The following is a 14,020-nucleotide window of genomic DNA, read 5'->3' as shown; positions in this document are numbered from 1 at the left end:
AAAATATATTTAAATCTATCGAAATTTCTATTTATTATGATACATAAGAGTTCAAATAAGTAAAAACTATTTAATTTTTTAAAATTTAAATACATGTATTGAACAAAAATCTACCTTTAAGTTGCAATTAAAAAATTGACATAAACTTTTTATTATGTTTTTTTTTAAATAGCATTTTATCGAATTAATATATACTATAATCAGTTGAATTGCCAAGAAAAAAACTTCGTAAACATTAATCAATTTTTTAAAAATTAAAACGATTAAAATTCCATTATTTCAAAATGTTCCGTTACAAAATAGATTTTTAATTAATTGGGTTTTAATTTTTTTTTAAATATTAAGTTTTAATATAAACATGACACTTGTCAGCTATTTTATCGCCAGATTAAAACCCATTTGAAAATATTATTGCACAATATTAAGCATTTTGTAGGCCCCCCCCCTCATATTTTGTTTGTCTTTTTTTTACCGAAAAAATATGGAAGCCCGTAGGTAACCAAAAGAGCATTCAGTAAAACCGTATTTCATATTTGATATACAAATATTTATAACATTATTAATCATTAAACTGTGCAAATCTTAAAACCTAACAAAATTATAACAAAGATTAATTATTAATTGCAGTTTGAAGAAGATAAACAAAGGTTTTAAAAAATCATTAAGTCGCTTCTGCTTTTCCATAGTTCGTATAGTACACACAAATATGACGTCACGGAAACATGCGGTCCAATCTTTACAATCATTTGGCAGTCCCTAGCGATTCTTGTTGACGTCCATGATTATGAGTTGTGGTTGTACATTATGTTCATGTCCTGGCGTGGATTTGGAATATTTATGGCGTAGTTCTTGGCTTTGGTAGAGGCTTATAGAATAAGAGACAACAAAATGGAGTTTCATTCTATATTCAAAAGCAACTTTATTTGTCATCTTCGTTAATAGAGTGTACACGAGAGAAACGGGTTAGTAGGTGGACATGTTCTTGTGTAAATATAGATTTAATATATTGCCGGTTTGTTGAGGAGAGAACAGCTCAATCCACTCGTACCAGCAGTCATCGAAGGAGGCTGGTTAAAGGAGAAAGAAAGAGTACAGTCTTCAGTGTATTTATGTGTTGTAGTGGGTGTGTGTGTGTCGGTGTATCGACAAGAGCAGTTCTGTCGCATGATAAAGAATGTTTGTTTGGGTACCGCACATGGAAAAAAATGGGAGTTAGAAGGTTAGGGTTAGCTTGTTGTACTCATGTTTGGCCTGGGGCCAAAGCCGCAGGTGAAGTCTGCTACTTGGCTGGGCCAGGAGGAAATAAGAGTAAGAGTTTCAGATTTCGCCTTTTATGTACCTGGTCACGTGATTGAGAGCTGACTTGTGATTGGGCAAGCCAGGAAGAAAATGGATTTCAAATCTTGAGCCGCAAGAATTAGCTCCTGCCTGTGATTGTAGCAAGTTTCGGCTGCTACAGGCTATTTTTGGACGATGATAGCATTTTTGTATTTAGCCAAGAACCACACCAACATTCAATATGAATTGGGAAAAGAATTGACCCACTGAATTATTGCCCTGTAGTGACCACTACATACGGCTGGAACAAATCTCCAGCAAGAACATTTTCACACCAATCATCGTTTTCAATGCCAATACGTACAAAGAACACACAAGCACACAATGTCATGATGTGACCACCCGCACACACAAAACAAAGGAACTATGTTACATTTCCTCACATAGAGATACAGCAAACTGGCTGGAACATTTGAGAACATCTCTATATAAAGATTTGCCGTGAAAAATCAACTCAGTTTTTCTCTTGTTTTTCCAAGAACTGGATGTTCAGATTAACTCTGTCACAAGAGAAACATTAAAATCCCCTTTCTTGAATTTACGCACCAATTCTCATCATGGAATATTATCGCATCGAATGAGAATTTATTTCTCCTTTTTTTTTTAAACAATTTTATTTCAACCATACCAAGTTAGATTTAAGCCAAGCTTACCAGCAATTATTGCTGGATGAAAAATCAAGAAAATTAACAACTATTAATACTCATAAGGGCCTTTTCATGTACAACAGATTATGCTATAGATTGAAATCAGCCCCAGGAATATTTCAAAGGACTATGGAAAACGTTTTGCAGGGCATTAGAAACGTAATTATTAGAATTGATGACATTCTACTGACAGGTAAAACCAGAAAAAAAACACTTAGAGACCCTGGAGGAAGTTTTGAACAGGCTGGAAAAATGTGGAATTCGACTAAACCGGGAAAAATGCAAATTTTTAGTGCCCGAGGTATTATATCTAGGCCATATAGTAAACAGGGAAGGAATAAAACCCGCAGAAAAAAAAGTGAAAGCCATCAACAAGGCGCCACGCCCAACATCAGTAAAGGAGCTACAAGCTTTTCTGGGTATGATAAATTACTATGCCCAGTACATTCCGAACATTTCAAATATTCTGGCTCCTTTGCATCAATTATTGAAGAAGAAATCAAAATTGGAGTGGACGTCAAAACAAGACGGAGCATGGGAGGAAGCAAAAGAACAATTAAATTCCTCAAAAGTGTTGGTGCACTTCGATGCAAACAAAGCAGTGACAGTGGCATGTGATGCTTCCCCATATGGAAGGGTAGGCGCTGTACTATCGCACATCATGGAAGATGGATCCGAAAGACCAATGGCTTTTGTATCAAGGACTCTCGCACCAGCAGAAAAAAAAATATGCCCAAATTGACATGGAAGCGTTAGCAGTAGTTTTGGGGGTGAAAAAGTTTCATCAATATCTGTATGAAAGGCCATTCACATTATATAATGACTATAAACCGCTCTTGGGATATTTTAAAGAAAATAAGAAAATCCCAAAGATCAGTTCGGCGAGAAGTCAACGTTGGGCAATGATCCTATCCACATATGCATACCAACTAGAATATCGGGAAGGAAGGAAAAATGGAAATGCAGATGGGTTGAGTAGGTTGCCGAGACCTACAACACTGGAAGAAGTGCCCATAACAGAGGAGAACATCATGCTGCGAGAATACCTGGATCAAACTCCTGTTACATACCAAGTAATTGCCAGGTGAACAAAAAAGACAAACTCCTAAAGAAGGTGCTAGACTATGTAAAAAATGGGTGGCCAGAGAAGTGTCCTACTACAGAAGATTGGCAGCCTTACTTCAATAGAAAACATAAATTGGGAACTGTGGAGGAATGCTTACTTTGGGGAAACCGAGTAGTAGTACCCATATAAGGGCGAAAAGAACTCTTAGAGGCATTCCATGAGGGACATCCAGGAATTGTAAAAATGAAAGGGCTGAGCAGAAGCTATTTTTGGTGCCCAAAGTTAGACCAGGAAATAGAATTTAAGGTGAGGAATTGCTATGAGTGTCAGCAAACCAATCAAATGCCAGCAACCGCACCTTTGCATCCTTGGGAAATCCCTGAAGAGGAGTGGTCTAGACTGCACATAGATTATGCAGGCCCATTCAAAGGTCATGTGTTTCTTGTGATAGTGGATGCTTTCAGCAAATGGTTAGATGTCTATATATCAGACTCAGCCACCACAAATACCACTCTGGAAAACCAATAAAGATGTTTTGCAACTCACGGGTTACTAAAAAAAAAATTGTAACGGATAATGTAGCCGTTTTTATAGGTGAAGAATTCCAAGCATTTATGTAAAGACAAGGAATACACCATATCACAACATCACCAAAACACCTCTCTTCAAATGGATTGGCTGAAAGATATGTACGCATTTTTAAGGAAGGGATGAAGAAAATGGGTCATGAGAAAGGCTCCATAAGTTCAAAACTGAGCCATTTCTTGTTGTCATATAATTCCACACCACAAACAGTCACCGGCATATCACCAGCAGAATTATTAATGAACCAAAAAATAAAGAGTTTTGGATTGGATCATTCCAAATAAGACTACAGTGAGGGAGCGGATGAAAAAACACTAAGAAATCCAAAAGAAATATCATGACAACTCTAGGATCATACGAGAATTATAGAAGGTGAATTAGTTTTCACCAAAAATTTCTATACAGGACCCAGATGGAAAAAGGGAGTGGTCACAAGACCGACAGGTCCAATATCATATGAAATTAAATTAGAGTCGGGGACAGTAGTAAGGTGACATGTGGACCATGTAAAAAAAACGGATAATGCTGGACTCAGATAGAACTTTGGAAATAGAAAGAACAAGCCCACAAAAAAGAAAACAAAATTCGGACACAGACTGGGTGATCCCACTGATCTCGGATGCCAGTAGTCCATGTAGTTCTCATCCGGCCAGGGAAATGACAACTGGAATGGGGAATACCCAGCATGAGGCTCCAGTAAGAGAAACCATTAGATGTAGTGGAAGAACTAAAAACAAACCCAAGCACTTAAATGACTATGTCACATAAACAAGTAAGTAATTCTGAACTATGGGGGGGGAGAGATGTAATGTATGTAAATAAGGTTCAGACAGAGTAGTTTCCCTTGAACTAAGAAACCAACTAACATCCGGACTACTGGCATCCGAGGTCAGTGGGATCACCCAGTCTGTGTCCGAATTTTGTTTTCTTTTTTGTGGGCTTGTTCTTTCTATTTCCAAAGTTCTATCTGAGTCCAGCATTATCCCTAGCAAATATAGACACAACTTCACAACAAAAAACAGTAGACTTCCCACATTCTACCACCCCATTAAGACCCATAAAACAGGCCCCACCACTCATTGACTTGACTGATCTTCTATTCAGTATTAGGTGTGACTGGAATGTGATCAACTGCAAGATATATAAATTGCGATAGATATATATAATTTCGGTTCAAAATAAAAGTCTGTTGATTTTGTTTGATTTAAGAAAAATGACGTTTTGTGTTTTTTCGTGACTATTTTTAGTATGCATGGTCATGACATCAGTCATGCATCTGTCTCTGCCGACTGGCATATTCACACTAGTTAAATATAAAAAAGGAATGTACAATTAATTGTAAAAATAGTAAAGAATCATTCAATTATTAAACTTTTTAAAAAGTATTGAAACGTCATGCATTTGTTTTGCATTTGCTTTCAGAATAAGAATGAAAGTTGAAATGTTGAATTTCAATTAAAACCAATGTTATCCACTTAATTTTCATGTCGAAATTAGTAACAGATCCAAAAAATTATGAAAAATGATAAAGTAAAACGTTTTTTATTATTAATTATTAAGGAAAATAGTTTTCAAAGAAATTGCAAGTTTTACTTAAATAATAGATGGACGAATCCATATAGGTAAGTGCAATATGAATAGCCATACTCTATAAACATTTTAATCCCTCCCTCTACTTAAAAATTCACCAAAATGAAATTTTCAGTATTTATTAATTAACAATCACAAAATATAATGAACCCGTTACTTTTTTTTATGTCTTATGCAACAGTGTAAAAAAAAAAACAGACAGGATAAAAAGATCAGACAGGATTTGCTTCCCACTCATTATATTATATTTAATTATTAATAAATAATTATTTTAGCTTATTTTTACAATGATTAAATTGTCAGTGTAATCAGTGATTTTAATTTACTTTTTCACACTCAAAATACATATTTACTTTTATTTAAAAAAGAATTATTTAATTTATCATTACAACATGTTTAAGAATAAACTGAGTCACCATGTAAAAAATAAATTAAATAAAATTAACTCTAGGCATGTTTTTACAAAAATTATTTTAAATTCTAAGAAAAAAAAAACATTGAAAAATAGATTTCATCAATATTTTCAGAATATTACTGAATTTGAGAATTTTTAACCATTAATACTGTTGGCTATTGTTAAAAAATCCTCCTGCACTTAAAGCTAATACCAAGTTAAATTCAATCGTTATAGAATCTTAATTGTATACATTGAAAAATAATGTAACTAAATAAGCACTTCTTTTTTATTACAAAAAAATAGGATTACTTCCATTAATGAATATTTCTTATAATCTTCAACATTACTGAAACTAAGGTATAATAATGTTTCAATTTCTCTATAAATTAAAAAAAATGAAATAAAACTATTTACATTTTGGGCTTCCATAGACATTCTGGCCTTTTTGTTTGTTTTAATTGTGCAAAGACCAGTTTTTTATACTAAAGTCACTTTTTGAAGATAATTAAACAATTAACTTTAGTAAAAGTACATTTTTTTGTTTGTTTTTTTTTTCCTTCAGTATCTTAAGACTTCACTTTACTGTTATGATACCACAAATACTATTTACCTCGGATTGCCTGGAACCAGATGTAACCTTTACTGGCCCAGTGCTCCCTCCTGAATAAAGTTGCTATCATTCAGCTCTGATTTCTTAACCAAATAACAACTATCACTTCATGGTGGCAGCGGTATTCCCTTTGTTTCTATCCTACCGTGAACTAAAACAAAACAGGTGAATGTATTAAATATACATGGATGGTGTTATGAAACAAAATAAAATAGCACACCACATGATGAAATAATATACATGACACCATATTGCAAACTGTAAGCGAACGCTGTTTTCATCATTCATATTCAAATTGCTTTCATCATACACATCACTCTATTTGTGTTCATCACACACAGCATTCAAATTTTTTTCATCATACATATCATTTAAATGAAAACATCATGGCACATCTCCTGCCAACGATGAACTGGTCTGACTCAGATCTCAGTGAAGTCATGGCGCTCTTCAAACAAAAAATGACTGTATATATCAAACAAAAAAATGACTATTTATAGAAGATGAAGAGATAATGGATGAAGTTAGGAAAATATTCCGTGATATAGGGGACCAAGGCCTAAAACGCCTAAATGCCAGTGGCCACATGTTTCAACATAAGAAGTCACTCGAGCACCTGTGAGACTTCTTCAAAAGCCAGCTGAAAGTGAATGTTAATTTTAGGATTCATAGACTTCACCTTATGCAGTACCACAAGAAGTCAAATGAGTCTCTAGACAACTTCGTCACACAAGCTAAGATGTTGGTATAAAAATATAACTTCACAAATGAGAAACTGAGCAAGAAACTTATAGAGCTCATCATATTTTCAACGTCATATGATGCTTTCCAGAACAAACTCTATAGCAAACCAAGAGGCTACAGTATAACCAACTTACTGACCAAAAGCCGAAAGTATGAAGCCCTTACTACCAGAAATGACCAGTTGAACCAGCTCAGAATACCGAAGGCAGAAAGAATATGTAATATTAACTACAGAAGGAAACACGAGAACTGCGATACAAACCAAAAGCATCGACAGTGTTCAGCATACAATGATGAGAGCTCTGCATATAGAAGCAAAGCAGGTGCTGCAGAAAGACTAAATCAAGAGAACACAGAAAGAAAAACAGATACAGGAGCAAGTTTCACAATCACCAACACCAATCTCCATGGAGAACTGAAAGCAGGAGACAAAAGGAAACCATCGACCACATCAATACTGGAAGTGACAAAGATGATTACCAACAGAAGTTTCACTCTCCAACTATCAATGCTAAATGCATGGATAGTTTAACTAGGGATGAAGACTACATGACCTCGAATATCAAACCACCTCATCTAAAATGCAGAATACATTATGCTTTTCAAATGAAAATCGATTCTGGGGCATCCAACAACACACTCTCAGTGAGAACTTTCTATGACACTAAAAGCCCTCTCCAATCTGTGACCCTGCTGACATGTAAAACTTCTTATGGAGATGATTGAATTCGATGTCTTCAAATTATTAGCTTTCCATGTCAGTTTAGGGACTCAGAATGGACAATTACAACATTTTATGTTGCAGAAGTATCAGGACCTGCAGACAGGCTTGCAAAATGGAAAGAGCTTTTGGTAATTTTCCATACATTTGTTGAAAATTTTGCAGTGGGAGTGTTGCTAGATGCCTCAGAATCAATTTTAATGTGGTGTGTTCTATATTTCAGATTTTGATATCCGAGGTCATATAGGTGTTGTATCAGTGTTCCTTAGTTATGCTAAGTGGAACTGCTGTGGGTAATCATGTTCATCACTTCCAGTATCGATGTGGTTGATGTTTTCCTTTTGTCTGCTTCTGACATGTGAAAAGTTGAAGCTAATAACCATACTTGTAAGCACCTTTATAAAAGTCTTTAAATACGCCTATCTCTTCTGTGAGTTAACTAATGTCACAATATCCCAAGCAGTTTGATAAGATTGAAAATTTTAGTGAGACCACCAAACTCCTACTAAAGGAACCTTTCATTGACCCTCCATGCAAATGCAGTATCCATCTAAAATACAAATTGAAGTTCTTGAACTCTGAAAAGTTGAGGAATACACAGGCTGGTGCTATAGGTTGGCATACAGCACAAAGAAAGACGAGTGCCTCCAAATATGCATGGACCCACAGAAACTCAACACTAGCCTCAAAAGATGTCCACACAAAATACTGACAGTGGAAGAGCTAAACCCAGCCTTTGCAAAAGCTAAGGTGTTCAGTAAACTTTATGCCAAGGTAGGATACTGATTAGTTCACCTGGATGAGGAATCCCAATTGTTGACAACCTGCAGGGTGCCATTTGGACGAGTATGCTGGAATTGTCTCACAAGATATATTTCAAGCAAAAATGGTCCAAATCCTAGACGGCCTAGATGGCGTGATCAGATTAGCTGATGATGTAACTGTATTTGGCCAAAACAATAAGGACCATGACAAAAACTTACACAACCTCATGGCTAGAGCAACTAAGCTGGACTTGTATTCAACAACAAGAAATGTTTCATAAAGCAGTCAATATATTTCGTTGCGCAGGACCGTACACACAATGAAAAAATTGAATTTGGTTTTGTAATATTGTGACGGTATCACGAGCCTGTTTCTTGACGAGAACCTCCCTGTACGGTACCAAGGTTGGAGTTCTCAGAGAAAATCCCAAGGCCGGGCACGCATTTTAAGAAAAAGAAAAGTTTGACGGGTACCGACTGCAAATTATGCGGTCTCTATGGTACAGTGTCCAGGTTCAGACCAGAATCGTCGTGGAATATACTCGAGGCATTCACGGGCAGCAATGTAAGGCAAACAAAAGAGACACAAGTCGACACGGGTATGAGAGTTATTAAATCAACAATTTATTTAAACAAATTGAACCGGGTAAAATGTAACTACGAAAACAGAACATGCAACTGAAATCATAACTGAAATAACATGAAAAAAAAAGAATAAAAGAATATATACATGCAGACAATGATTTGGGACAAGGAGAGGGGGGGATGAGTGATATTTCGATTGTCTTAGGAAGGTTCTTTTTGTTCTCTTCGATGAGAATCAACGAGATATGAGTGATACTCAGAGAGGGGGGGTCACACTGAAAGTCTCAAGATATAGAGATAGTTTTTCCCTCTTTCCTCTATTTTTTTTTATTTTCTTTTCTTTCCCCCTTTTTTTTCTTCCTTTTTTTCTTTTTTTTACAGTCAATGATATGTTACTTATGGGCCGATCAACGGGGGGGGGGATTCAGCATTTAGAAAAAAAACCTTAGTTCGAGGGTTGCTTTTCTTTTCCCCATTTTTTTTTTTTTTTGTTTTTCCTTTTTTTCATGGGGCATTCAACAGTTCACATAATTGATCGAGCAAAAACAATTTAGAAAGAGTTACTTAACTTCTTTTGTTCAGTCGACGTTCAATTCACCCGAAGCTTCTTTCCCTTTTATGAGGTGCTGGTTTGAAGGATCGATTCTCGTAAATTCCAATCCATTTATGCTAAGGTGGATATATGTTATTCCTTATCAGCACGGCGTGAATTCCAATCGATTAGTGCCAAGGTGGGTATATATTGTTCCTTTGTGGCACGATACGAGTCGACGAGATGTTTTTCTTTTTTTTTTTTTCACCATGCGAATCAACCGCGGTGTTTCCATTTTTCGAGCAGAATGCCCCCACACATGTTTCCGTGTCCACCGCCTTCGTCGAACTGCTTTGATTCTCCCGCGTTTTTCTTGTTGGCGACAGTTGAAGGTCATTGCGTGGGTGTAGAAATCTAGGTCGCTCGGCCAGCCTCATTTTGACTCCGTCTGCTAAGGATTGGGTGTGGGAAGGGGTGTCTGCTTAATTGATATATATGAAGGGTGTGAAAATGTTTCTCTTAACAATATATTTATTATTCTTATGAGAGAGGAATTTTGTATGTTTATGTATCATTTGCTATTTCGAGCAAAAGAATATTTTACCTACATAAGACGGGTATTACACATATGAAATAATTGTATCTTACCTAGGGTAGGTAATTTACAGCATGTATATGCAAGGACAGGTAATATGCAACACATTTATCTCATCAAATTCCAAGCGACTTGAATTAAATTCCACTAGAATTAAACTTTTTTTTTTCATTTTTCTTAAACTTTTTCTTCTAGGGGATGGGACATCCAATCAGATGTCTGACATTTACCCCTATTTTAGTGAGTCCAACCAAGAGATCTTTTCAGGATTCTAGCCGTCCCTTTCAGTGCAATCGTTTGTATTTCACTTGCACTTGGTTCACCGGGTATGCTTGCTATGTACTTTTTAAAGTTCTTTTTCATAAGCCCAGTTGCTCCTATGATGACTGGTATAATTGAAACGTCTTTTAATTTCCAATTTCGTTTCATATCATACATAAGTCCTTGATACTTTGTTATCTTTTCCCTCTCAACTCTGTTAAGCCCTGTATCATTGGGTACACTGACCTCTATTACGGTCGCTTTTTTGTTTGCTCTGTCCCAAATCACTATATCTGGTACTCGGATAAGATGTGTGACATCAAGCAAATGTCAAACTGAAAGGGGAAACTACAATGTTTTATAGGTATGCTAAATTATCTTTCCCTGTATATTCCAAGCTTCACTGAAACGGCTCACCTATTGGAACCTTGACCATCAAAAGTGCTATGACAAACTCAAGGAAATGATTACCAATGACACATGCCTTTCATACTACTGTAGCAATCGAAAATTGCTACAATAACTGGCAGCGGCAAAATCTCGCAACTTAAGATTTAAATCACAAGCCAGCTCTCAGTCACATGAAACCAGCAACAAGCTCTTTCTCTCTTTCTCCCTGCTCAGGTTGCAGGCTAACGTAAGTAAAACAAACCAACATACAGCCTTCTTTCTCATGCTCTTCTTTCTTATGGGACTCTTTAATCCTTGGTCCACAAATGGTACACACAAAAATTTTCTTTATCATGCTATGGGACTACTTATATCTTCACATCAGAAACTCTTTCCATGACTACTATAAATACAAGTGCGCACGAGCACTGAACTCTCTTACTACTCCTACAACACGTAAACACACTAAATACTTTTCTCTTTCTTTCTCCGTTAACTGGCCTATCTAATCTACGTCTCAGGACTGTCTAATACTTTGTCCCAACTACTACTGACTATAGGATTATCAGACAATTATGGTACATGCATACGTATTTGTTTATTAGTCACATGTGTACTTATTGCAGTTTCTGTTTCTATTATTTTCATTGTTATTGATCATTGTTTAATCAACGAATAAAGATTGACAAATAGAGCAGACTCTTATTTATGATCAAGATTTGAAGTCGTATGATGGTCATCAGATAGAAAAATGTCCGAGTGTGTGAGAAATGGTGGGTATTTCGTTTTAGTGACAGGAAACCAAGGCAAACGCCAAGTACAGACAATCAAGTAACGTGCTCTTACTGTGGTAAACACGACCATGGCGAGAGAAGTGTTGCACAAATCTGTAAGACTCGATATCCTGCTTATGGTCATCGGTGTGAACTTTGCCATCGAGAACATCACCTTGAAAGTGTCTGCCGCAGCAAGAACTACCCAAAACGTCAAGCACAACCAAAGCCACAAAACTATGACAAAGAAAGTGCAGTGTTTGATTCATTGTGCACGTTAAACTCTTCTAAGTCACAGAATGACAACACGAATGCTACCGACACTCACAAGCAGAAGAGACAACAGCAAAGTGTCCCACTAGATCATCACGTTTACAATAGCATGACAGACACATGGGTACGCAGAAAATCAAAGCCTCAATCATTTGTGAACATCACTGTGCAAGCCCTTCCCAAGGACTATTCAGCCTTTGGAATTGAGCTGTCAGCTCCGTCAGTGTCTGCAAATATACCTGCTATGGCTGACACAGGATGCCAGAGCTGCCTCGCCGGTCTAAAATTGGTTCACCACCTTGGATTGTCTGAATCGGACCTTATTCCAGTGACAATGCGTATGCGCACAGCAAATAATGATGGAATCAAGATCCTTGGAGCCATGATACTGAGATATTCATACACAATCAACAGTACTAAAGTGGAGACAAGACAAATAACCTATGTAACAGACTCGTCAGACAAACTGTTTCTTAGCAGAGAAGCTTGTGTGAATCTTAGAATCATTGGTGACAACTTTCTTAGAGTACAGCTTCCATAACACCATGCAGCAGCCGTGCAAGGAGAGAACAAAGCACCATGTGGTTGTCCTCTTCGCCAACGACCACCCCCACCTCCGAGTGCTCCACCATTCCCACCAATAGAAGAGAATCACCAAAAACTACAAGAGTACCTGCTTGATTACTACAGGTCTAGCACATTCAACACATGTGAACATCAGCCGCTGCCTCTGATGGATGGACCACCAATGAAACTTATGGTCAACCACAACGCTGAGCCTCTCGTTCACCATACACCAGTGCCTGTCCCGCTACACTGGCGAGATGCAGTTAAAAAAGGCCATGATCAAGATGTACGACTAGGTGTTCTGGAACCAGTCCCCATCAGGGAACATGTCACATGGTGTCATCGAATGGTGATATGTGCAAAAAAGAATGGCCAGCCTAGACGTACAGTGGACTTTCAGGCGCTCAATGCTCATGCCACCCGTGAGACACATCACACACCGTCCCCATTTTTTCAAGCTCGATCGGTGCCTAATGGCAAGAAAAAGACAGTCTTTGATGCTTGGAATGGCTACCACAGTGTCCCTCTATGTAAAGAAGATCAACTTTTGACCACATTTATAACACCATGGGGGAGATACCGATACAAAACGGCACCACAGGGTTACATAGCTTCAGGTGATGGCTACACAAGACGGTATGACGATATTGTGACTGATGTTCCAAACAAGACAAAGTGTGTTGATGATGCCTTACTGTGGGCTGACGACCTACAGGAGAGCTTCTATCAAGCCGTGAACTGGCTTGATGTTCGCGGAAGAAACGGGATAACGCTCAACCCTGAAAGTTTATCTTTGGAGCAGATGTGGTCGAATTCACAGGCTTTGAAATCACTCTCAATGACGTCAGGCCCTGTCGTAGATATTTACAATGTGCGATCATGGTTTGGCTTGGTGAACCAAGTCTCATACGCATTCAGCATGGCAGAGTGCATGTTACCGTTTTGTGATCTTCTGAAGCCAAGCACTCCCTTCCAATGGAATGAACACCTCCAAACACTATTCGATGAGTCAAAAGCTCAGATTGTGGAAGAAATTGAAGACGGTGTCTACATCTTTGACCCCGATAGAACCACATGTTTGGCAACAGACTGGTCCAAATCGGGAATAGGATTCTGGCTACTACAAAAACACTGTGCATGTATCAAGAGTGAACCATTCTGCTGCCCAACCAGCCGAGTCCCGCTATGCACCTATTGAGGGTGAAACACTGGCAGTGGCAGATTCCCTAGACAAAGCCAGGTATTTTGTGCTAGACTGCAGAGACTTGAACATCGCTGTTGACCATAAACCTCTACTCAGGGTATTTAGTGATCGATCTCTTGAAGACATCTTAAACACCTGCCTGAGAAACTTGAAATAAAAAGACACTAAGGTACAGGTTCTGAATGATCCACATTCTTGGAGTCAAACATCGTGCCACAGACTGTCTCTCATGCCATCCAACATGTGATGCAGAGAAGCTTGTCCTACTCGATGATATAGCACAAGTTCACAATCACAAACATGCCGGGAACAGTCATCAGATAGGTGGCATAGATGAAGGCATAGTCTCAGTTGCAGTCACATCCCTGAACATACTTG

At 37.6% G+C, this 14,020-nt stretch overlaps 1 protein-coding gene across 1 annotated transcript; it reads left to right on the top strand.

Annotated features, from left to right (window-relative positions):
• Nucleotides 1–12,604: 12,604 nt before the first annotated feature.
• Nucleotides 12,605–13,636, top strand: LOC145291082 (uncharacterized). The gene has a single exon (XM_080136597.1). It carries the CDS (start codon nucleotides 12,605–12,607, stop codon nucleotides 13,634–13,636), a length of 1,032 nt encoding a protein of 343 aa, XP_079992723.1.
• Nucleotides 13,637–14,020: the final 384 nt, after the last annotated feature.

Source organism: Euprymna scolopes, chromosome 12 (assembly GCF_053919585.1).
Source record: "Euprymna scolopes isolate OS-2025 chromosome 12, ASM5391958v1, whole genome shotgun sequence".
Lineage (NCBI taxonomy): Eukaryota > Metazoa > Mollusca > Cephalopoda > Sepiida > Sepiolidae > Euprymna > Euprymna scolopes.
The sequence above is the reverse complement of the archived record's forward strand: the minus strand, read 5'-3'. Positions and strand labels throughout refer to the sequence as shown.